This window comes from Aquarana catesbeiana, linkage group LG09, assembly GCF_042186555.1.
Source record: "Aquarana catesbeiana isolate 2022-GZ linkage group LG09, ASM4218655v1, whole genome shotgun sequence".
NCBI lineage: Eukaryota > Metazoa > Chordata > Amphibia > Anura > Ranidae > Aquarana > Aquarana catesbeiana.
Window position 1 is genome coordinate 99,246,124 of NC_133332.1, and position 24,698 is coordinate 99,270,821.

General features: G+C 41.6%; 1 protein-coding gene across 2 annotated transcripts; it reads right to left on the bottom strand.

The window, feature by feature from the left end:
- Positions 1–848: 848 nt before the first annotated feature.
- LOC141107962 (uncharacterized) lies at positions 849–24,150 on the bottom strand. 2 transcript variants are annotated; one of them, XM_073599066.1, is made up of 8 exons: positions 24,071–24,150; positions 18,824–19,343; positions 15,350–15,435; positions 13,524–13,580; positions 12,383–12,524; positions 9,661–9,768; positions 9,461–9,556; positions 849–6,462 (listed from the first exon to the last, which is right to left on the bottom strand). In XM_073599066.1, the coding sequence occupies exons 1-8, from the start codon at positions 24,113–24,115 to the stop codon at positions 5,693–5,695; spliced, it is 1,824 nt and encodes a 607-aa protein (XP_073455167.1). In that variant the 5' UTR covers positions 24,116–24,150; the 3' UTR covers positions 849–5,692. The 2 variants fall into 2 exon arrangements, with proteins under 2 accessions (XP_073455167.1, XP_073455166.1); XM_073599065.1 differs by having other exon boundaries at positions 9,661–9,771.
- Between the last annotated feature and the right edge of the window lie 548 nt (positions 24,151–24,698).

The following is a 24,698-nucleotide window of genomic DNA, read 5'->3' on the forward strand; positions in this document are numbered from 1 at the left end:
AGTACTCAAATACGTGGTAAAGCAATCGAAAATTAAATTACACACTGCTTGAAATGTCATAGCCTAGGCATAGGAGTGTCAGCACCCTGGGAGCAAGCCCTGCATTTGCCACAGCAGAGGTCTGTGTAATCTGGGCAGGAATATGGGGATTAGACCCCATTCTGAACCCAGACCCAGAAGGGGTTTTCAGGGAGCAGGGCTTCACTGCCGGTAGACCATGGCTCAGGTCTTTAAAGTAATTGTAAATGATCACCTTGTCAAACAATCCATTCAGTTTTAAATATAAATGAAAGGCAAAACATTTGTGTATAAAGGGGGGGGGGGGGAGATATTTATGTTATTTATTTTTTTATAAGTGATCACATACCCTCTGTTCCCAGCTGCGTAATAACTGGGGAGCAGCAGCACACTGAGCTTCCCAGTGAATGCCTGTGCAGCAGGGACGTGTCAAGTCTGATAATTAATTGGAGGAGAGCAGGCCGAGTTCCCAGCATAGCTAGAGAACTGACCAGGTGTGCTATCCTGCTTAGTGTGATCAGTTTTTAATAGGAAAACAAAGGGACTGTCAGGAACACCAGGGATTTCACATAAAGGAAGCAATACAAGTAGGACAGGATATTTTCTGATACAAGTACATGGTGGAGCAGCCACGTATCAAGAATATGAAGTGTTGGGGTAGCAAACGCTTCAAGTAGCTGCTAGGTATAGCACATGAAAAGGGAGGATTTTACATGTAAAATAGTATACATATATTGCCTTTATTTAAATTAATTTTGCTGTTTGGATGGAGTTGCAAAAAATACCTTGATTAAATTATAAAATAAACATAAAGGAACATTACACAGCTATAATAGTCATACTGAAAAACTTTATTCTGTTTGGTCTGTTTTGTACATGACACGGGAACAAGAATTAACGTCTACCTCAAAAGTATACTGTAGTAATTCTTAATCATTGTGCAACCTTATTTACATGTACACATATAAGCACAAAAACCCTGGTGTCAATTATTTAAAAGCTGAAATAAAAAAAATGTAGGTATGGCATAGTGAAAGAAAACTTGAAACTCACATAATGCCAAGTTTCAAAACTCCAACAGATGGTTCTCAATAGCCAAGGACCCCAGTAACAGCACAAGGGATACCACTCTAGTCAGTGTCAAAACACGCCTTCAGTTTGCACATTGAATAAAATGTATTCGATCTTTTGATATTTAAAAGTGAAAGGGGACAATTCAGGTTTTGTCAGCACTTAAGCTGCCTCTAGATACTGTCTTGTATAATCATACTGTTAAGTAAGATGAGTGAAGTACGTTATAAAGAATGCTGTCCATAATGGCAATGCCAAGTTGGTCAAACTTGTCTAAAAGCCTAACTACACGTTTAATCTGCCTTTAAATAGTACGTTTGGTTCAAGTTGGCCCAAACAAACTATTTAACATGCTGGGTACCCCGTATTTACTGTATGTAGCCTCAGCTACATACAGTATACAATGAAATGGAGGAGAACTTGTCTCACTCCTGGAAAAAAAGTGCTGCCCAGCCATTCACAGGAAGCTTTGCAATTAGCCATAAAATACAAAGCTTCCTCTGAATGGTAAAACAGTGCTCAGCCCGACTATTTTATTCCGGGAGTGGAATGGGAAGATCTCGACCCACAGCTACATACAGTTAATACAGCATGCCCAGCAAGCGCACCTGTGCAGTAAATAGTTTGGGCAAGTTTAGCTCAAACAAACTATCTAAAAGGGACTTTAACCACTTGCCGAGCGTGGGACGTCCTGGGTTTGTGGGGGTATATCTGAATGAAGCCTGCAGCTAGAAGCATCATTCAGATATTGCCGTTTTCAGTCAGCGATTCCCTACACCAGTGGTTATTAACCCTGTCCTAAGGGCCCACTAACAGGCCAGGTTTTATGTATTACCTTGGGGAGATGCAGACTAGAATACTGTAATCACTGAGCAGCAAATGATATCACCTGTGATGTATTTCAGTTATCTTGCAAACCTGGCCTGTTAGTGGGCCCTGAGGACAGGGTTGATGACCACTGCTCTACACCATAAGGATCATAGCGGCGGGTCAGCTGCTTGATCGTTCTTACGGGCAGCGGGAGGGGACTCCCCCCCCCCGCCGTCCTCCAGTGCTTCTACCGACTCACCTCTGCGATCGGAGAAGGATCCGCCGGATGTCCACCATAGAGATTGGTTGCCGGAGTCTCTATGAACGTCGGAGGCCGGGCGCGATGTTATGATGTCACGCCCGGCCTCTGCATTCAAAACAGCGTCGATTCGGCTGGGAAGCGGTGATCGTTTTTTTTATTAATTTTAGGCTTCCCAGCCTAGAGGTGAGATGTGGGGTCTTATTGACCCCATATCTCACTGTAAATAGGTCCGATCTTGCCTTTTTCCTATTACAAGAGATGTTTACATTCCTTGTAATAGGAATAAAAGTGATCAAAATTTTTTTCTCTTTTTTAAACTGCTTGCCGACCGCCTCACGACGATAAACGTCGGCAGAAGGGCACATATAGGCGAAATCACTTACCTGTACGTTGCCCTTTAAGAGGCGGGCGCGCGGCGGCAAGCTCTGTGATTCGGGTCGTGGGTCCCGCGGACTCGATCGCCGCGGGGATACCGGCGATCGCCTCACGGGGAGGAAGAACGGGGAGATGCCAATGTAAACAGCATCTCCCCGTTCTGCCTAGTGACAGTGTCACTCGATCTCTGCTCCCTGTCATTGGAGCAGCAATCAGTGAACTGTCACACATAGCCGCCACCCCCCCCCCCCCCAGTTACAAACATGCCCCTAGGACACACTTAACTCCTACACTGCCACCTAGTGGTTAACCCCTTCACTGCCAGTGACATTTTTACAGTAATCAATGCAATTTTTTAGCATTGATCACTGTATTAATGCCAATGGTCACAAAAATGTGTCAAAAATGTCCAATGTGTCCGCCGTAATGTCGCAGTCAGGATAAAAATCGCTGCCATTCAAAAAAAAAAAAATATTAATAAAAATGCCATAAAACTATCCCTTATTTCGTAAACGCTATAACTTTTGCGCAAACCAATCAATAATCGCTTATTGCGATTTTTTTTTTTTACCAAAAATATATAGAAGAATATGTATCGGTCTAAACGGAGGAAAAAAAATTTTTTTTTATATATTTTTGGGGGATATTTATTATAGCAAAAAGTAAAAAATGCGTTTTTTTTTCAAAATTGTTGCTCTATTTTTGTTTATAGCGCAAAAAATAAAAACCGCAGGGGTGATCAAATACCACCAAAAGAAAGCTCTATTTGTGGGAAAAAAAAGGACGTCAATTTTGTTTGGGAGCCACGTCGCACAACCGCGCAATTGTCAGTTAAAGCGACGCAGTGCCAAATCGCAACGTGCTCTGGTCAGGAAAGGGGTAAATTCTTCAGGGGCTGAAGTGGTTAAAAAGTCAAATTAAATTTTTTTAAGTAAAATTACCAATAAAAAAAAAAAATTTTAAAGCGCCCCTGTGCTCACACGCAGAAGCAAACGCATACGTAAGTCCCGCCCACATATGAAAACGGTGTTGAAACCACACATGTGAGGTGTCGCTGCGAACGTTAGAGCAAGAGCAATAATTCTAGCCCTAGACCTCCTCTGTAACTCAAAACATGTAAGCAGTAAAAATATTTAAACATCACCTATGGGGATTTTTAAGTACCGAAGTTTGTCGCCATTCCACGAGTGTGTGCAATTTTGAAGCGTGACATGTTAGGTTTCTATTTACTCGGTGCAACTACATCTTTCACATTATGCAAAAAAATTGGGCTAACTTTACTGTTTTTTTCTTTTTAAAGCATGAAACTGTTTTTTTTTTTCTAAAAAAAACACGTTTGAAAAATTGCTGCGCAAATACTGTGCAAGATAGAAAGTTGCAATGACCGCCATTGTATTCTCTAGGGTCTCTGCTAAAAAAAAAACATATATAATGTTTGGGGGTTCTGTGTAATTTTCTAGCAAAAAAATGATGATTTTACATGTAGGAGAGAAATGTCAGAATTGGCCGGGTTGGTAAGTGGTTAAATGTAAAGTTAGGCTTAAAGGACAATATCACTATTAGTAACCCCCTTACCCCACTGAATGTAGCCCACCCATTCAAAGAATATAGTAAGAAGGGGACCTGCTTGGGATGGTTCTTTGCAAAGGTTATGTGGTGTCAGGCAAGGCCACACAGCAAAGATCACAGAAACAAGGAGAAAGGTAAGAATTTTAGCAGAAGAGGCTGCGCTCAGAGAAGTAGGGGTTACTAGAAAATCTCACTTAAGGTGAAGTTGTCCCCTAAAACTTCCATGTGTGGCCAGCATTAGAGGTAACCTATTCCCAGAACTCACTATGCCTCCTCCTCCTCCTGAGGCACAGCACTATCACTGCAGCTTTTATGTGATCTTTCACAGAGAAATAATCAATTAATATGATGACTGGAAGTCACTTTTTTTTTTTAACACATTTCATGCTGCAATGTTCTCCTTCATTGCAAAAAAAAGTAGCTCCGTAAGGAAAGACATGTTCAGTCACAGAGAGATCTGGATGGCTGTATTAGGATTTCTCCAGACACAAGTTGTGTGGACAGATCAGTTCAAGGACTGCAGAAAACAATACAAAATATGTTGCTGGTATGTATTTCATGTTTTACCTTGTCATAACAAGATATACAATGACAGTTTTGGCACTTCTCCATTGTTTCAAAACAATGTAGTAAAGCGTCAGTTCCACTGTAAGAAACTTTCTGTGCAAGCAAATCAGTCGGGAAAATGATGTCCAAGACATAATAAGACTGCACGAATATTAGAAAGTCCTTAACTTTAACCATTAATCTGAGCTCTATGTAATCCCATGCAGCCAGATTCATTAGGGTTCTCATTCGGCTTCTGGGCATGACACGCAATTTTGTTCTGCTCAACCTCCCTCTCATGCTCCAACGTGGCTAACTGAGGATGCAGCGAGTTCAGAAAGAGGGTGACACTGGGACAATAGAATACTTGGCCTATGTACTCTCATGCCGCATACACACGATCGGATTTTCCGGGAACAAATGTTGGATGTGAGCTTGTTGGCGGAAAGTCCGACCGTGTGTATGCTCCATCGGACATTTGTTGTTGGACTTTCCGCCAACAAATGATGGCTAGCAGGTTCTCAAATTTTCCGCCAACAAATGTTTGTTGTCGGACTTTCTGATCGTGTGTACAGAAGTCTGTCGCACAAAAGTCCACGCATCCTCGGAATCAAGGATAAGCCGGAAGCGCTCGGTCTTGTAAAACTAGCGTTCGTAATGGAGATATCACATGACTATTGAACTTCCTTTTTATCGGCTCGTCGTACATCTTGTACGTCACTACGTTCGTAATTGTTGGCCAACATTTGTGTGACCGTGTGTATGCAAGACAAGTTGGAGCCAACAACCTTTGAACAAAATTCCACGGTTTTGTTGTGGGAAAGTCCGATCGCGTGTACGGGGCATTAGGCATAAATTCAGAAGCTCCGATTTACCTTCCATGACAATCTGATGGTGAAAATGAGTAACACTCAGCAAGAAGGTTGTGGTCTTGAAGTTTAAATAAACATTTTTCATGTTTTAATGGAGCATTTTTTAGCATATAATTAATGGATGAATTTAAGTCTGCTGATCTATATCACAGGTGCCACCAAGCAACTGTCAGGGTACACTCAGTTTTTCTATTCCATGTGTTCGAAGGTGGAAGTTAAGGTAGGACCACTTAGTGAAACTCTTCTTACACTCAGGGCAACTGAAGAGTTTGTCAGAAGAGTGCGTCCTTTGGTGTGTCACCATGTGAGAGCTCTGTGTGAACCGTTTGCCACACTTGGGGCAAGCAAATGGCTTTTCTCCAGTATGGGTACGGTAGTGCGTCAGCATGTTTGACCTTCGACTGAACTTTTTGCCACAGTCAGGACAGGCATAAGGACGTTCTCCTGTGTGAGTTTTAAGGTGCATTCCCAAGTGTGATCTCTTAGCGAACCGTTTCTCACAGTGGCTGCAAGCATAGGGCTTATCTACTGAAGAAGACTGACCAAATGTGATTTGGTGGATGAGAAGGTTATTCATGGTGTCAAACAGCTCACTACGCTCCTCATGGGTGGGATTGGGATCTATAAAAGCTGGTTCTTCACTATAGCTGTAGTTAAACTGGCTGTTCTCTTCCTTAATTTGCAGTGGCTCTCCCGATGTGTAACTGGGATCTCCAACATATCTCTCATAGTCGCTCCAAGCCTGTTCTTCACACTGACCAGATGTAGAAGAATAAGCAAGATTTTCCATTGCCTGCTTTGGTGACTCAGCGGGCATAGATCCTTCCTCATCTTCTGCTTGGGAACCATGCAACATGGTTTTGCCATCTTCTACTATCTCTCCAGGGGAACAAGTCATAATGTAGGGCTCTTCTCCCAAATCACTGCTTTTAGACTCATCTGTTTGAAAGAAAATCACTAAATGTCAACATCTATATTTTTTACTACGTTTTTTACTTTTTTTTTATTTTTAGACAGATATGTATGAAATATTGCATATATTTTGTATTTGTGATCACTTGCCAGGTTTATTAGGCTCATGTTAACTGTTCTGCAAAAAAAAGTCAACTGTTTACAGAGCTCACTAGCTGGAGTTCAAATTTTACATGGCACTGAATGAGTCCAAAATTATCAAAACCCCTCCCCCTCCTAGCTCTGTACAGCTCTGTGCAATTGGAGATGGACCGTCTAAAAGCAATTAGCTAATGTTATTTTCTCTCTTTAGACATCAATGCTTATGACACCAGTGTCATAGGTGTACCCTTTATAAAATTTTTATTTGTAAAAAAAATATAATGTATACAAAGTCGCAAGCTATAAAACCATTAGCCTAAAAAGATGTAGACTTAACAAATTTGAAATAGAATTGACCACAACTAATAGAGTTTTCTTTTAAATAGACCAGAATTATTTAATCTAAATATAGAATATGGATGGAGCTAAAATTAGAACATTTCACACTTCCTATAAATTTCCCATGTCTATGCAGAATGCCAACCTCAATGTGTCTTCTGGTATGGATTCCACATCATCTGTACAAAATATTATGCAATTTTTGTACAGATGATGGGGTATCCATACTGGAGGACACGTTAAGGTGGGCATTCTGCAGGCAGTGGGAAATTTATAGCAAGTGAGGCCAATTGCAGTGGTGGCTTTGGGATTTAACGGTGTGGCATGGATTATGTTGCTTACATTCCGTTTTTTGGACAGATACATTATATTGACGAAAGTATTGGAACACCTGCCTTTACACACACATGAACATTAATGGCATCCTAGTCTTAGTCCGTATGGCTCAATATTAGTTGACCTACCCTTTGCAGCTATAACAGCTTCAACTCTTCTGGGAAAGCTGTCCACAAGGTTTAGGAGTGTGTCTATGGGAATGTTTGACCATTCTTCCAGAAGCGCATTTGTGAGGTCAGGTACTGATATTGGACAAGAGGGCCTCCATCCCAAGCTCACTCATCCACAATATACTGCCAAAAGTATTGGGCTACCCCTCCAAATTATTTGGTAAAGGAGGGATTATGATGTGGTGATGTTTTTGAGGAGTTGGGCTTGGCCCCTTAGTTCCAGTGAAGAGAACACTTAAGGCATAAGCATACCAAGACATTTTGGACAATTCCAGGCTCCCAGCTTTGTGAGAACAGTTTGGGGATGGCCCCTTCCTGTTTCAACATGACTGCACACCAGTGCACAAAACAAGGTCAATAAAGACATGGATGAGCGAGTTTGTGGTGGAGAAACTTGACTGGCCTGCACTGAACTCAACCTGATAGAACACCTTTGGGATGAATTAAGAGTGGAGGCTGCAAGCCAAGCCTTCGCGTCCAACATCAGTGCCTGACTTCACAAATGCGATTCTGAAAGAAAGGTCAAACATACCGATAGACACACTCCTGAACCTTATGGACAGCATTCTTAGAAGAGTTGAAGCTGTTATAGCTCAATATTGAACCCTGCGGACTAAGATTGGAATGCCATTAACCACTTCAGCCCCGGAAGATTTGGCTGCTCAATGACCACAGCATTTTTTGCGATTCGGGACTGCGTCGCTTTAACTGACAATTACGCGGCCGTGCGACGCTGTACCCAAACAAAATTGACGTCCTTTTTTTCCCACAAATAGAGCTTTCTTTTGGTGGTATTTGATCATCTCTGCGGTTTTTATTTTTTGCGCTAAAAACAAAAAAAGAGCAACAATTTTGAAAAAAATATCCCCAATTTTTTTTTAAAAAAAAGCAATTTTTTTTTCTCAGATTAGGCCGATATGTATTTTTCTACATATTTTTGGTAATAAAAATCGCGTAGCGTATACTGGTTGGTTTGCGCAAAAGTTATAGCGTCTACAAAATAGGGGATAGATTTATGGCATTTTTATTATTTTTACTAGTAATGGCAGCAATCTGTGATTTTTATCGTGACTGCGACATTATGGTGGACACATCGGACACTTTTGACACATTTTTGGGAGGATTGACAATTATACAGCTATCAGTGCTATAAAAATGCACTGATTGCTGTATAAATATCACTGGCAGGGAAGGGGTTAACACTAGGGGGTGATCAAGGGGTTAACTGTGTTCCCTGACTGTGTTCTAACTGTAGGGGGAGGGGACTGACTGGAGGGGATGACAGATCATGGTTCCTAGCTATTAGGAACTCATGATCTGTCTCTCCTCACAGAACAGAACAGAGATTTGTGTGTTTACACACACACACACACGTCCCTGTTCTGCCTCTCGTGTCCGCGATTGTTCGTGGCCGGTGGTCATCGCAACCGACGGCCACAAGCATCGGAACCTCCGCAGTGCAGCTGGCGCGCGCCTGCTATTCTGCTTAAAGGAGCCGACATATAGCTACGATGGCTCGCGGGATCGTGCCGACCTGCCGCCGTGTAATGACAGCGGCTGGTCGGCAAGCGGTTAAAGTTCATGAGCGTGTAAAGGCAAGTGTCCCAATACTTTTGGCAATATAGTGTATCTTTTTGCAAGATATGTGAAGGACTCTGCTGATGGCACCTTTTATCTTGTTTTTTTCTTCTGTACATGTGTTGTAAACCATTCAACTTACAAGTGAACGTGGATCCTGAAGAAGCAAGCTAAGCGAAAAACGCGTTTATCTACCAGGCTTTCACAATATGTTGACTGCATATTTTTTTAATTTAATCTAAATATGGTATATGGTGTAGTTGGTTTTATATTTTAGAATTTTTTTATTTATTATAATAAAGATTCTGTAAGTTTATTTTCTTGTGTAATATTTCTATTTTGGCACAATTAAATTACTGCATTCTCTTAATTCCTGGAAGTTTTCCAGGAAGATAAAGGAACTCTATTTTTCTCAATTCTTTTATCTGCACAAGTGAGTGCTCGCACTTTCATTTACGCACCCGTATAGGCCTCCTCTTGCTCTTCAATGGTCTCCATGGAGTTGTTTACACAAAGCTCCTCTATTTCTTGATCACTTGACGCAGTACTTGATTCACCTACAGAGACCAAACAATACTGTAAAGCAAATCTATACACAGCTTTTATAATTCAGCTGTACATCAGATAAAACATAAATATACATTAATAACCCATCACTCACTTGTGAATGTGTTGGTTGCAACATCCACCTGTTTAAAGTTCTCTCTGCATTGGCCATCGTCATGCTTATCAGTAACAGAGGTTTGTGTTACAAATTCATTACAGAGCTCTGCTAAATGAAAGCAAGATAAAGAAAAAATATTTTTAGAAAAAGTATGTTAAAACCTATGAATAATTTAAAAATGTTGACTAAAGTCACAGCAACAATATCTTTTTTTAAAGAAAACTGTACTTTTCATCATTGCAATAATCAGTGTGATACATGTTCAAATACCTAAGAACAAAAAAAGGCATCATACAGGTATTGATATTTATCATTTCATAATCTACTGTAAAGGCTGGGTAGTAATGCGATCTATTTGAGTGGTAATAAATACCTGTAACATTTACCCTTAAGCATTACTTAGCATGGATTTATAAAACATGAACAAATATATGAGGATTCTATAGAAATTTGCAGAAAAAGTGCACAAAGTCAATGTACTATTATTTTGTCCCAAACAAAGGTAAAAATGTCTAGTATTTTTGCATTTAGCAAATTAACCAAGCTTACATAAGGTATGGTTCTTCATTTGTTAAGATTTCAAAATCTTTTCAATTTGACCTGGAGGAGTAAAAGTAAACTTTTCTGGTATAAGGCCTCCTGCACACGGTACTGATGTTTGAGCATCAGCATTTCTGGACATAATTTAAGGCATTTGTGTTGCATGTATTCACGTGTAATTGTGCATATTATAGTGCACAATACATTTCTAGGCAAAAATCTATTAATATTTATGCTTTTCCAATATGCTAAACAGATCCTCATCCGTCTCTTTTTGGCGGATCGTATTGGGTGTAGAAACGGACATGAGTCGCTCTAAAAAGGAGAATAAGCCCGCCACTGTCACTGTGGGTCTCCACCGTCAACGATATTATGTGAATGGAGGAGATGCTTGCGCTGGATAATGATACCTTAGAGAAGTTCAAAATCCTATGGTGTGTGTGGCTTGACTTCACCTCTGCTGCTCTTAAAAACATGCTATATCTAATCTATTAGTATACACTCTTAATAATTATTAATTCTTCTTTACCCCTTCATCGTCTGGCCATAAGAGAACCTGAATTCTCTCTTTTCTACTCTTTCTTCCTTCCTTAGGCCTCTCTAGGCCTTTACTTCTCCCCCCCTCCCTCTTTTTTGACCTTACTTTCCTCTCTCCTCTCCCTTTAATCTTGCATAATCACACACCTGATCTGTTTTATGGTTTTACCACTTAATATAAATATCAGTGACATGTGTGCCTCTTTTCCCTGCCATGTTACCTTGCAATGTTATCACTTGTTTACTTAAACGCCTTTATCATTGTTCACTTAAACAGTTTATTTTGGGTAAAACCCATTGTTGTATTGCTACTGGCGACGGAAAAAAATAATAAAAATACATATTTATCTCTAAAAAGGAGAATACAGGTTCCGATCGGGTGCCCTTGAAAAATGGACGGGCAGACCCGATCAAATGCACCTGTGAAAGGGGCCATAGACATAAGGAGAATCCTGGGTATTACAACAGACCAACTAGATGTGTTTTCCAAAAACTACACTTCTTTACTAACAATGTTTAGTCACCTATACCCACACATAGAACGCATACAGGACATTTTACATTTTGGTTTTCATTGAAAGATAGATCCACGTGACCATGTCTTAGTGTGCTTATTAGTGATAATGAAAATTAAATAATTGCTAATTAATTCGTTTTAATTTTCCTGAGCATTACCTAAGCATTTCCATGTAGGCCTGACTGATGTACAATTACACAATTTAGAAATCCAGGAAAGAAATTATATGATTGAATATAGGCTAGACAAATCTTCAAGCATATAATCAGTAGAATAAAACAATTTGAAGTTACCGGTTAATATAGATCCTCTGCTGCTATTTGTGAAAAATAAGTTGGCCATGTGTTCTAAACTCCCTTTATCAGTCAATGGCAGGATAAACTTAATCAAAATGGTTTTGTTACCCAAATGCCTGTATGTCACTTCGCATATGCCTGTACTAGTACCTAAGCCCCTTTTCAAATCACTGGACAAGTTGTTCACATATTTTATGCCCGTTGTAAGCTTAAACTTTAAGAGTTGCAAGACTGAAATGTGAAGCACTTATATTACCTAGCAGGGCGATTGAAACATATAGTTGACAGGTTAGATCCTAAATTCCCCAATATAGTGGAGACCCATTTAAAAAAAAAAAACTTGGCTGTGCGGGGCTTCGCCAGCCTGGCCGCAATTCATTCACAGTGTTCTGCGAATGTGAAAACTACAAGTACTGACATCCTTTGCAGCTGTCGGCTTGTAGTTCTCAATGAACTACCAGGGAGCTGTTGAGAGCTATGGTAGTTCATTGAGTCTTCCTGTTAGACTGCAACTGCCTGCCCATACGAGGTACGAGCAGCCAGCCTACACAGGCTGTCTACAAGATCTGCTGATCGCCAGTGCGATGCTTTACAAGTCCATAGTAAATATAAATAATAAATGCACATTTTTTTACCTGCAAAAAGATGTGCATTTATTATTTTTTTCACAAAAGGTGAACTTATCCTTTAAACAGATTCATGTATTACTGCTGTTGTGTAACTTAGGTCAAACATTGCATTGTGTCATAGGGAAAGGGAGTATACAGAAAACTAAGGGAACTGGTTTCTAGAGATACCCAAAGGTTTTATTTTAAGCAAAGGGAATCACCTGGTTCTTCTGGGGGTGAACAACTGCTAGGCCTTTGATCACTTTCTGCCATCACCTCCTGATAAAGATCCTTATGGTTTTCTATATAATCCCATTCATCCATGGAGAAAGAGATTGTGACATCGCCACATTTTACAGGCACCTGAAACCCAATGAATAAGCACCACTGAGAAATAAGGATACAAATACTTTACACATGAATCAAAGTTTTTTGAAATACCAGCTCCCTCCCTACAGTATTTTGCAAAGCACTCTGGCTGTTTTTTGACAGCTGCTTAGCAAAAACCTTCCAGGGTAAACACTGCAGACTCTTCTCCCCCTCCCAATCACTCATTGTGATCCCCAGGCTCACCTTGCTCCTCTGTGAGCACAGGACCGCTGTGGTGGGATTCAGGATGGAGAATGGCAGGATAACTGTGAACTGCCATTCACCAATCTCTTCTAGGCTAAATGAACCCGGACTCACTCAACTCTTTCCAGGTACACAGCTGTCAAATCCAGATCTGTAGGGACTAGAGGAAGTGGAGTAGGCATCTACTAAAACCCTGGTGCCTTCGTAGTGAATGCATGTTACTGCCTATGTACCATAGTATCAGATAGGGGGCTTGTTATTAAGTTAAAATTATATACTGTAATTAAAAAATGAAATAAAGACACCTTGGCAAGTGCACATGCATTTAGAACACATACATACACATAAAAGCCTATTATGTGAAACATACTAGGTATCCCCACGCATGCTAGAGGTAAACAATAATTTAATGGCCATCATTTAGGTAAACATCATGAGCTGTAAAGTTTCTTAACGCATCGCCTACTTGAGATTTTTTGGTTATTTTAGTTTCTCGTTGTTTTAAAAGCACAGGTTTCATATTGATTATCTAGACATTGGCTATATTTGGTATTTGTTAACTTAGTACAGTCTGATCTTTTATATTTAGTGGAAAATTTAGATTAAGAGATTATACTCGGTGTGCAATAAAAAAATAATAATAGCATGTTTCATAAACATGTGTGCATTTTACACAGTTTTTTTCATTTTTGTACCACCAGGCTACTTTTTCAATCTCACCTAGCTTAAATTACATTCTAGGGAAAACACTGCTATACCCAGAAATGTCATGTACAGTGCAATGCTCACCTCCTTTTTTGATGTGGAGTTAGGTACATGGGAGTTCTTTTTCACCATCATGTATTCCTATACCATAAAGAAAGCAGATACACTTAGAAAGAGCTTCTGTGGTCACATGTGCACATACAGGCAAACTACTAAGGCTATCTCTTAAAAGAATACAATATAATGATAAAGGATACTGTTAATTATATAACGCTATTAATAATCTGTTAGATAAATTATAGCAGTTGTCAAAAATAATCGTTATCTTGGAAAAGCACTATGCTAAGCTTAGTTCTGTGTTGAACTTCAGTGCTTTGCTGAAACTAAACCATTCTGCAACAGAGTGAGAGAGCATGCACTGCGCATGCATGAGTCAGAGAGCTTGTTCAAGCTTTGTAGTGCCATGCGCCCAATATCCAGAGCATACTGCCACAAAGGCAGGAAAAAGAGGGCGAGAACTCAAGAGCTTTGGGGACAGATTTGGAAGAGGCTGGACAAAAGGTACTTTTAAGAGAAGCTTTATTATGAAAATTGGAGCACTACTTTGTAATGCAATGCGCAGAGCTTTTTTTTTTTATTGTAGAGGTGAACTAACCCTTTAAAAAGTGAGAATGTACAAAAGCAATATTCAGTACATAATACTTTCCCTTTTTTTCCTTTTTGGATGACAGGCTTTCCCAATCCCTTGGAGACACACGTTGGTATATTTTTGCCCAAGTCTCTTTTTCACTGTAGGGTCATACAGCTTAGGATGCTGTTCCGCTTCATGGATCAGAGCAGCCACATTGACAGCAGCCATCTTGATCAGCAGAGTATACAGGAAGTGGCTGCTGCAAAAAATCTCATCTACTCTATCTTTTTTACATGGCTTTTTGGGGTACGTTGTTTCTCCAGTTTTGCCTCCTGATGTTTCAAAAACATTTGTCAACTGCTATAGGTGCATTTACAATGCACTTCAATGGAAACACCTGCCAGCTACGATGTGTTTAAACTGCACTCCAACCTGTCCTTCTACACTACTCTACTCCTCAAAGAAGAGGAACAGGTTGTAGTGCTTCTACCACTTGTTCAATAAAGTTCAAGGAATCAATAAAAGTGTGCAGTCTCACTTCGGAGTTGTTAGATGTCTGCTGTTCTGGAGTGTTAAGGCATCCATGGGTTTTCTGATCACAAGGGATGCAGAAGCAGCATAGCTTGATCCCCTGGCCACTCAAAGTGTCTAGGTACCAGAAGCCGCAATACATTGTGTGCAGTGGACACATCTGTCATGGGAGCAACGCACTACACACCCCCAGGGGGCGCGCCAGTGCGCATGTGCTGGGTGACATACAGGTACGTCCCCAAGCTTGCAGCTGGCCACAATGGTTTTACTGCAGGCGGGTGAAAAGTGGTTAAAGCACATTATCCTAAGCTTTGTCCTTTAGTGGTTAGGGTTTATCTCCATATGGACAATATGACTTGGAGTGTCTGCTAAACTGGGTCTGCCATCTCTGAAATGTTTCCTGTTTTTTGGCAGTTGGTCTAAATATATCATATTTAACAGAAGGTGGTCTTTGGTAGTCTGGTCACATGATCCTGCAGCTCTGGTTCCCCTGTGTCAGTGAGTGGCAGCTGCAGGGGAGCCAAGGGAGCACCAGCAATGGCCATGTGAGCCTACAGGTGATGTCAAGGCTCCCAGAAGTCACAACCTTTGTCGAGCGCTCCCTTTTACTTCCACTTGAAGATACAGGAGATTTACACACTATAAAACCGTAGATTGTCAGATTTATTGCATAGAAAAAGTGTACTGTGAAAGATTTTACAATTATCTGTCCTTTACTAGTCATCATACAGTATCAACTATTTCTCACCTCACCAGCAAGCATAGTGATTATTTCCATTGCAATGTTTAGGAGTCTTTTATTCAGCATCTTCTCAATCTTGCTCTCAATGATATCTGCAGAAAAAAAGAAAACGTCAGAAACAGACTTACTCTAAAGTGAATTTGACTCTACACAGGGCCCAAAACACCAGACAAACTTTGCTAAATACTTTTAATTTGTAATCCCATTTTCACTGCTGTTATCTTGTCTGTACATATATTTTGTACAGTTATTCTTTCTTTCATTAAAAAGATATTTAAAAATGTTAAGCTGATTCTCAGTGTGGCAGCGAGTGTCACGCGCATTTCTAAAAGTTCAGAATTGCTACAGCAGATGCTGTGAACGGTGCGTGTTTCCATTAAAGCAGGTGGTGGCTATGGTTTGTGTGTGTAAATGGTTAAGAGTGGAGGCAACTGACTCCAGTAGCGATCACTCCCAGCCTGTTGGTGGTTACATTATGGTCTTGCAAGCTGGAGAATCTCTGCACAGGGCGAGGCTGAGAGTGCAATTATCACATACTGGTGGCAGCAGTGTGATTACAAACTACTGCCATCACAGAAGACACATTTGCGCATTACATGCACAGGCTCTGATTACTGTTTTGCAGTGCTAGGGTTGTGGTTTACTACTCTTAGAATTCTACACTATGAGTTGGTCAGCACACTGAACATAATGCATTACCATGTGGCTTATAACTTATGTCCATACTTTATAGAGGAAGCAAGTAACAGCAAAACAAAAAAAGGACTACTGTTATTGATGCATGACTGGGGTACCTGTTTTTAGTCCTGTCTCACTCCTTTCTCCCTGAATCTGCTACTGGTATTTTTAGTTATGGGGGGCATGATTTAGCCTGCTTCAATGCAACATTGGGTGATTGAGCAGCCAATCCTCAGACAGTTCAACTGCTGTCATGTGGAAAAGTGGGTAAGGTGCCTTAGCCCTATGCATGATTCAACATTTCTGTAATTTGCATAGGAGTCTGAAGAGGGGCTGATCCTGAAGTCAAAGGAACAAGGCAGAGGTAAGAGAAGGCACCTTAAAGCGTTATTAAAACCAAAATCATGAGGAGGTACCAGGTCTGACGTGCTATATGGTGAATTTGGATGGCCACTCAACGTCGCTTTCTGCGCCCGAACCAACGGTCTCCTGCTCAGCCAATATCGGGTAACCCCGTTCCTACCGCATTTTCGTACTATGCTATTCCCTCAAGTTTGGGCATGTTATGGAAACAGGACTCTGATAGACATTATGTACCTCGGATGGCCTTATGTCATTTTCCCAGCTGTCTAGCAAGTTTCGCCCGCCTGCCTGCCTGGATGCAGTTTTGCTATTTCCAATTACAACATGATGCCAGAACTCAATTTCCCCAGGTGCCTCTCCTCCAGGCTGATCCTATTGCTGTTGGCCCCAGGAGACCTGAAAAAGCCCCTTTCGTCCTTATATGGAGAATTTTTGGGGGTCGATTCCGCTAAGGTTGACCGTCTGTGGGAACTATGGAAAACAGATCTTCCTTCCCTGGATAGGGAAGACTGGGAGGCCCCAAGCTTGTTATCTTTTCCAGAGATAAGCTAAATAAGCTAAGCTATAATAGCATCCTATTGATCTAGCATTTTTTCGGAGATTAATCTAAGGTTGCAGCTTTCTTTCTCTATTTCCCCAGAACTCGCATTGTTAGGCATTCATGAGGCTAGCCAACGGCTCCCACCACTCCAAGTTACTGATTTCCTATCTATTGTTTTATGGCAAAAAAGGAAATCCTATTAAAATGGTCCTCACTGACACCTCCGAGATTATCCTTTTGGGAAGATATGGTGGATGTGGCCCTACCCATGTATAAAATCACTTATATAAATAGGGGTTGCCCTTGGAAGTACAATAAAGTATGGACTCCCTGGACCTCTGGTTGAGGTGTCAGTTGTTACATAATGTAGATGTTGTGTTGGTGTGCACTGGACAGGGTGAAGGGTTGGGTAATCTCATCTCTGTTTCCCAACCCCCCCCCCCTCTGCTCCACCATCGGCATAATTATTTACACTGTCTATACCATTTGTAACATCATTGTGTTTTCAATTCAATTTTATTTTATCTCTATGTGTATCATTCGTTGGATCTGTCAGGCATTGTATCATGTCACTGTGTATGATTTTATATTGTTATACAATTGTCCAAATAAAGCACTTCTATTTTGTTAAACCCAAAATCAAAAATGTATTGCAGTTTACCAATTCTTGGATGTGATGGTTATATTAGTTTTCTTTTTTTAGACTTTCCCCTTGTTTTTACCTGTTATTTTTCAACTTCTTTAACACTGACAGAGGAGCTTACAATGGTAAACTTTTGTTTGTTACATAAAACCCAAAACTGAAAAAACTGTTGCTATAACTGCTTAAGAAAGTGTTAGCTTATTTGGTAAGTCAAGTCCATCTAAATCTAATTGCATATCCCTGTGCTAGTCTAACACTACCATCTCTCGAGATTGACAATGCAACTCTGTGAAGGGGTCTTCATTGCACCTCCATTCAGAGAGGAGCCACCCTAAGATAGGAAGCATGTTACTGGCTGGATCACCAAATGAAAAAGAAAACAAATGCAGCCATCACATTAAAGCGGAGCTCCACCCGATTTTCCTACACTAACTGCAGCTGATTACCGCAATGTCCTAATGATAAAACGGCATTTTTTTTTTTGCAGGCTTTACCTTTGTTGTTGAAGCTCTCTTTGTTTTTTCCAGGAAGCACAGGCTGCGGTTAGGGGCGTGTCTAGAGCGGCTAATTACTCACTTCCTGTAAGCCGCACTGGCTCCTGGGAGCTTGTGTCATTGTTCCCAGGAGTCAGTGCGGCCGCCTGTTCCAAGAGTTATCGAGAGATTTCCATGGGAGTGATGTCATTACATAGCTGTTGACGGCGCTCCGATTTCGGTATAATGCGCATGCGCGAGATCTGAAAAGAACGGGCGGTGCATGCTGGTCGATCAGCAGCACCGTATCCCGGAAGAGGATGCCTGTGGGCTTCACATGCCCACAGGCAAGATGACAACCATCAAGATTTCATTATCAAAGTTCATTTATTAAGCTAAAACAAACAGCAATGTCACTGAAAAACGGAACAGGTGAGTTCCCTATTGCTATATAGTAATCAATGTCATTTGGACAAAAAAAAAAAAAATTTAGAGAGAGTGGAACCCTGCTTTAAGGATTGGTAAGCTGCAATATTTTGCATCTGATATTGGGTTTCATACTGCTTTAAGCGCTGCTAGAATAGTTGTAGCTCCCTGTCTAGTAGCTTCCCTACAAACCTCTGTATTAATAACATACATAAAATAATTGGAAGAGAAATGGTGGAAATCAAAGAGTTGTACCAAAATGACATTAGGGTAAACACTGCGATTACACTGAAAACACACTATACTCCCCCTTTAAAAATAAGTATGATGAGGACCAACATGTGCATCTATCTTACCATAGTATGAATCAGTACCGACTGCTTTATCAATCATTTTCATTGTAACTGTCGAACATTGTTTATCTTCCATACATTCAGAATGTTCTTGCTCATCTGTATGTAGATGTCTTTGTTTGTGTTGCGGTGAAGTGGGCTGATTCTCTACATAAGCCTTGGATGAAGCAGAATGTAGACGCGCGTCTCCTTCTTCTCGAACCTTCTGGCATGATGAGCCTTTGGAGACACACTGTGCTTCTTGGAAAACTGTGGGAACCGCATCTGACTTCAGAACCATTTTTGTGCCATTGAAAACGTAACTTTTTGGGGAGAAATGTTTGGAGCACATCTGATAGCGGTCAGATCTAGAATAGAGAACGTTCCGTGCAAATGCATCTATGTCGCTGAAGCTGTTACCTGTCTGTTCCAACCAAAGTTTAATTAGATCAAGAGAGCTTGGAAAACCGTGTAGTAAGACCCCACTGTCTGTCCCAGAATTACTGTGACAGTCCTTCACAATGCACTTGGTCATGGTGGACACCTGTAAAGGGATTGAGTCAATTTTATATTAAAGAATGTATGGATATAGCTAAGAACACCGGTAATTTACCTGGGCTTCTTAAAGTATAACTAAATGCAAAACTTTTTTTGAGTGGAGAGGGATTAGAATGCTTTTTAGTTTTTATTGCCGTCTGTGTCCCCGTTAGGGAGATTCACCCTATTTGTCCTGTTTACCATTATCATTGAAAGTAAAAGTAAAAGAAAATCCCAAATTTTGAGTTGTCCCCAGAAAAGTAATATATTATTATTATACAGGATTTATATAGCACCAACAGTTTGCGCAGCGCTTCACAACATGAGGCCAGACAGTACAGACACAATACAATTCAATACAGGAGGAATCAGAGGGCCCTGCTCCTTAGAGTTTACAATCTAGGATAGAGGAGATCTTACAATGGGGACACTAGTTCTGGAGACCTAGGGGGCCCCCATGGAATTCCCTTAATTTGCAGGAATTTCCTCTCACTTCCTGTTTGGCTATGGGACAAAAAGTGAAGGGAAATCTCTGCAATGGGACACAGATGGCAAAATAAAAATCTGACAGGAGTTATAACCCTTCCTTGCTCTATCCAAAAAAATAAAAAACACACACACACACATATACACACACACACACACACACACACACAAAACATACACATACATACACACTGTATATATACACACACACACATTTAGCAGCCTAAATGGGGCGTACACATTGTCGGACTTTTTTGCTACAAAAGTCTGACAGCCTGTCCGACAGACTTTCAACAGACTTTTGGCGGACTTTAAACAAACTTTCTAACGACCGGACTTGCCTACACATGATCACACCAAAGTCCGATGGATTCGTACGTGATGACGTACACCGGACTAAAATAAGGAAGTTGATAGCCAGTAGCCAATAGCTGCCCTAGCGTCGGTTTTTGTCCGTCGGACTAGCATAAAGACGAGCGGATTTCTGGGTCCGGCGGAGTTATGACGTAAAGATTTGAAGCATGTTCCAAATCTAAAGTCCGTCAGCTTTGCGACCGGAAAAGTCAGCTGAAAGTCCGCTGAAGCCCACACACGATCAGATTGTCCGCCGGCGTCCGGCGGACTTTTGTAGCCGAAAAGTCCGACCGTGTGTCCGCCCCATTAGACTGACTGTACACTATACAACTTGATTGTACAATCTCCTTTAGATCTACCATCAACTAAGTAGTGCAAGAATCTGCCTAATTTATCACAACCTGAATGGACTGTGTAGATGTGTTCTTCCATGATATAGTATTAGTCACTCTAAGTAGATTATACAGATATTGTACAATCAGATTATATAGTGTATGGCCAGGTTAAGTATAATGCCGCGTACACACGGTCGGACTTTTCATCTACAAAAGTCCAACGGACGCCGACGGACTAAAGCTGGCTGGTAATCCGATCGTGTGTGGGCTTCTCCGGACTTTCAGCAGACTTTTTCAGCCTCAAATCCGACGGACTTTAGATTTGAAACATGCTTCAAATCTTTACGTCGTAACTACGACGGACCCCGAAATCCGCTCGTCTGTGTGCTAGTCCGACGGACAAAAACCCATGCTAGGGCAGCTATTGGCTACTGGCTATGAACTTCCTTATTTTAGTCCGGTGTACGTCATCACGTACGAATCCGTCGGACTTTTGTGTGGTCGTGTGTAGGCAAGTCCGTTCGTTAGAAAGTCTGCTGCAAGTCTGCCGAAAGTCCGCCGGAAGTCTGTCGGACAGGCTGTCGGACTTTTGTAGATGAAAAGTCCGACCGTGTGTACGCGGCATTACAGATTATACTAAAAGTTGCTTGGATTTCCAAGTATGTATACTGAAAAGCAGCAAGCATCATTGATACTAGGGCTGAAATATCTAATTGATTAATCGACAACCAATCGATTATGAAAATAGTTGTCAACTATTTTCATAATCATTTCATTGGCCAGCCGATTAGTTGGCCTGCATGCAGAATGCACTATTTGTTTACATATCAGGAAATACAGAGTAGCACACTGGTTTTCCTTCCTTGGATCATTTTTGGCTGGTCCTGACCATTGCAGATCAGGAGTGAGGATGAGCTCCAACGTGTTCGCATGCTGCACGTGCCGAGCCCGCTGCACAGCGTTAATCACAAGCAATGAGACATTTCCCGATGTGCGGCTGCAGAGATCGGGAAATGTCTCACTTCCTGTGAACAGCGCAGCGCATTGCCGACTTCCTGGCGGGCTCAGCACGTGCAGCATGCGAACACGCCGGAGCTCATCCTTAATCAGGAGCATCACACAAAAAGCTGCAGTTGATCTGACCCAATCATCTAGCCATTACAATTTGGTCATTGTCTAAGTAGCTACCCCATTTTACTTACTTACGCTTCCCCCATCTACGCTTGCCCACTTTTTTTCTGCTTTCAACTTCAGGGACAACATGTTCACTTGCTGCCTAATATATCCCATCCAATTTCAGGTGCCATTGTAACAAAATAATCAATGTTAGGCATCTTTCACATGGGCGTTCCATTTGTCCCTTTATTTTCATCTATTGACGGATGAAAAATGGATAGCAATTCATTTCTATTGGCAAACATACACTATATTACCAAAAGTATTGGGATGCCTGCCTTCAGGCTGGATTCACACTTGAGAACGCAGCGGCTCACAGTAGGAGTCCGGTGCGTCTCCATTCACCGCTTCAGGTCAGATTTCAGTCCGAATTTTGGGCTGAATTCAGACCTGAAGCAGACTAAAAGACGCACAGGACTCCTGTGCAATTCCCACCGGAGCCAATGCGGAGATGAGTGAACTGGCTCCATAGAGAGCCAGTCACAATCTCCTGCTATGCGAATTGGATGCGGCGTAAGCCGCATTCAATTCGCACGGGTGTGAACCCCACCCAGCCTTACACGCACATGAACTTTAATGCCATCCCAATCTTAGTCCGTAGGGTTCAATATTGAGTTGGTCCACCCTTTGCAGTATAACAGCTTCAACTCTTCTGGGAAGGCTGTCCACAAGGTTTAGGAGTGTGTCTATGGGAATGTTTGACCATTCTACCAGAAGCGCATTTGTGAGGTCAGGCACTGATATTGGTTGAGAAGGCTTGGCTCGCAGTCTCCACTCTAATTCATCCCAAAGGTGTTCTATCGGGTTGTGGTCAGGACTCTGTGCAGTCCAGTCAAGTTCCTCCACCCCAAACTCGCTCATCCATGTCTTGCTTTGTGCACTGGTGCGCAGTCATTTTGGAACAGGAAGGGGCCATCTCCAAACTGTTCCCACAAAGTTGAGAGCATGAAATTGTCCAAAATGTCTTGGTATGCTGATGCCTTAAGATTTCCCTTCACTGGAACTAAGGGGCCAAGCCCAACCCCTGAAAAACAACCCCACACCATAATCCCCCTCCATCAAATGATTGGGACCAGTGCACAAAGCAAGGTCCATAAAGACATGGGTGAGTGAGTTTGGGGTGGAGGAACTTGACTGGCCTACACTTTGCCCCTTAGTTCCAGTAAAGGGAACTCTTAAGGCGTCAGCATATCAAGACATTTTGGACAATTTCATGCTCCCAACTTTGTGGGAACAGTTTGGGGATGGCCCCTTCCTGTTCCAACATGACTGCACACCAGTGCACAAAGCAATTTCCATAAAGACATGGATGAGCGAGTTTGGAGTAGAGGAACTTGACTGGCCTGCACAGAGTCCTGACCTCAACCCGATGAAACACCTTTGGGATGAATTAAAGCAGAGACTGCGAGCCAGGCCTTTTTTGTCCAACATCAGTGCCTGACCTCACAAATGCACTTCTGGAAGAATGGTCAAACATTCCTATAGACACACGTCAAAACCTTGTGGACAGCCTTCCCAGAAGAGTTGAAGCTGTTATAGCTGCAAAGGGTGGGCCAACTCCATATTGAACCCTACAGACTAAGACTGGGATACCATTAAAGTTCATGTGTGTAAAGGCAGGCGTCACAATACTTTTGGTAATATAGTGAATGTAAACAGGTGGTAATCCATTTACATCCATGTCCGTCTTTTTAATCCGATAAAACAGAACAGGATGGAAGGGATGTAGATGGATGCCGTCCGTTTACATCTGTTTTTAGGCAAGAAACATTTTTCCTTTTTTTACAATTGTCACTTCTGGTTGTTTTCTGCAATAACTTAAAAAACGGACACAAAGACGGATGTAGAGCGATGTAAACTGAACAGAAGGCGGATGTGCAAACTGATGTTAACGGATGTGATCTGAATGCGTTTTCATCCGTTTTTACTTGTCAATAATTGTAAATGAACGGACGAGGCCCATGTGCGCCCATGTGAAGGGCCTCATTCACTTTACCTAGCAGTCATCATAATCTTATGGCTGATCGGTGTAGTCATCACACAATTCTATAGCATCTGAAAATCCAGAAATAAAATACATGATCATGACAAAGTAGTCTGTATTCCATACTTTCCTGGAACGCAGAGATATACATTCACAGATACTACAACATAGAAAATCCAGAGAAGTAAAGTGTACTGTGATCTATTGGAGGCAATCATCTATCAGCATTCCATTGTACTTTGCCTGGAAGGTCTGTAACTTCTGCTCAGCAGCTGTAGCCAGCAGTTGTGTGCAATGCATTGTCTATGGGGCCCTGTGCACGCACCACACAGCCTTCTCCCTCCATATCAGCCCGCTCCTCTATCCCCATAAATAAAATACACCGTCTATATACTGTACCTTATTGTAATCAAGGACTCGTCTGCTCTCAGTGGGCGTTGTCATATGAAAATCCGTCCGCGCTCATTGGTTGACCTTCTGTCCCTTACGCTGGCCACGAGCACAGCCTTCTGGGAAATGTCGTTTTTTCTGGCAGGCTGGGCGGACACTTGAAAGGGGCGTGGACTACAACTCCCAGAAGCCTCTGGCAGCAGCCGTCCCCCGGACAATCAATACGGGTCTGCCAATCAGCGCACAGCGGAGATATTATCTCACACTTCCTGCAGTGTTGATAGTGATGGGTTTTAATCTTTTACAGTGTACAGAGGCCTGTGTGGGAAATGACAGAGGACCTGGGCCCGGTGTATAAAATGAGATTGCTTAATGCTAATAATCTTGCAGGCATGTTGTTTGTCTAAGGAGGGTTTACTGGGACTTGTAGTTCCAAAGAAGTTGGAAAATAACAGTTTTTTTGAGGTGAATGTGTCCCCCACTTGTGGGAAGAGCTGTGTGTGCTCTGTATCAGAAAGAGAGTGCCTATTATCATAATAAAGAAACATGGAAAAGTATTGCTGAGTGGTCATAGTGGTTGAATGCGGTACTAAACCGTCCCCAACAAAATATAAAATTGTGCCACCTGCAGTGTTTT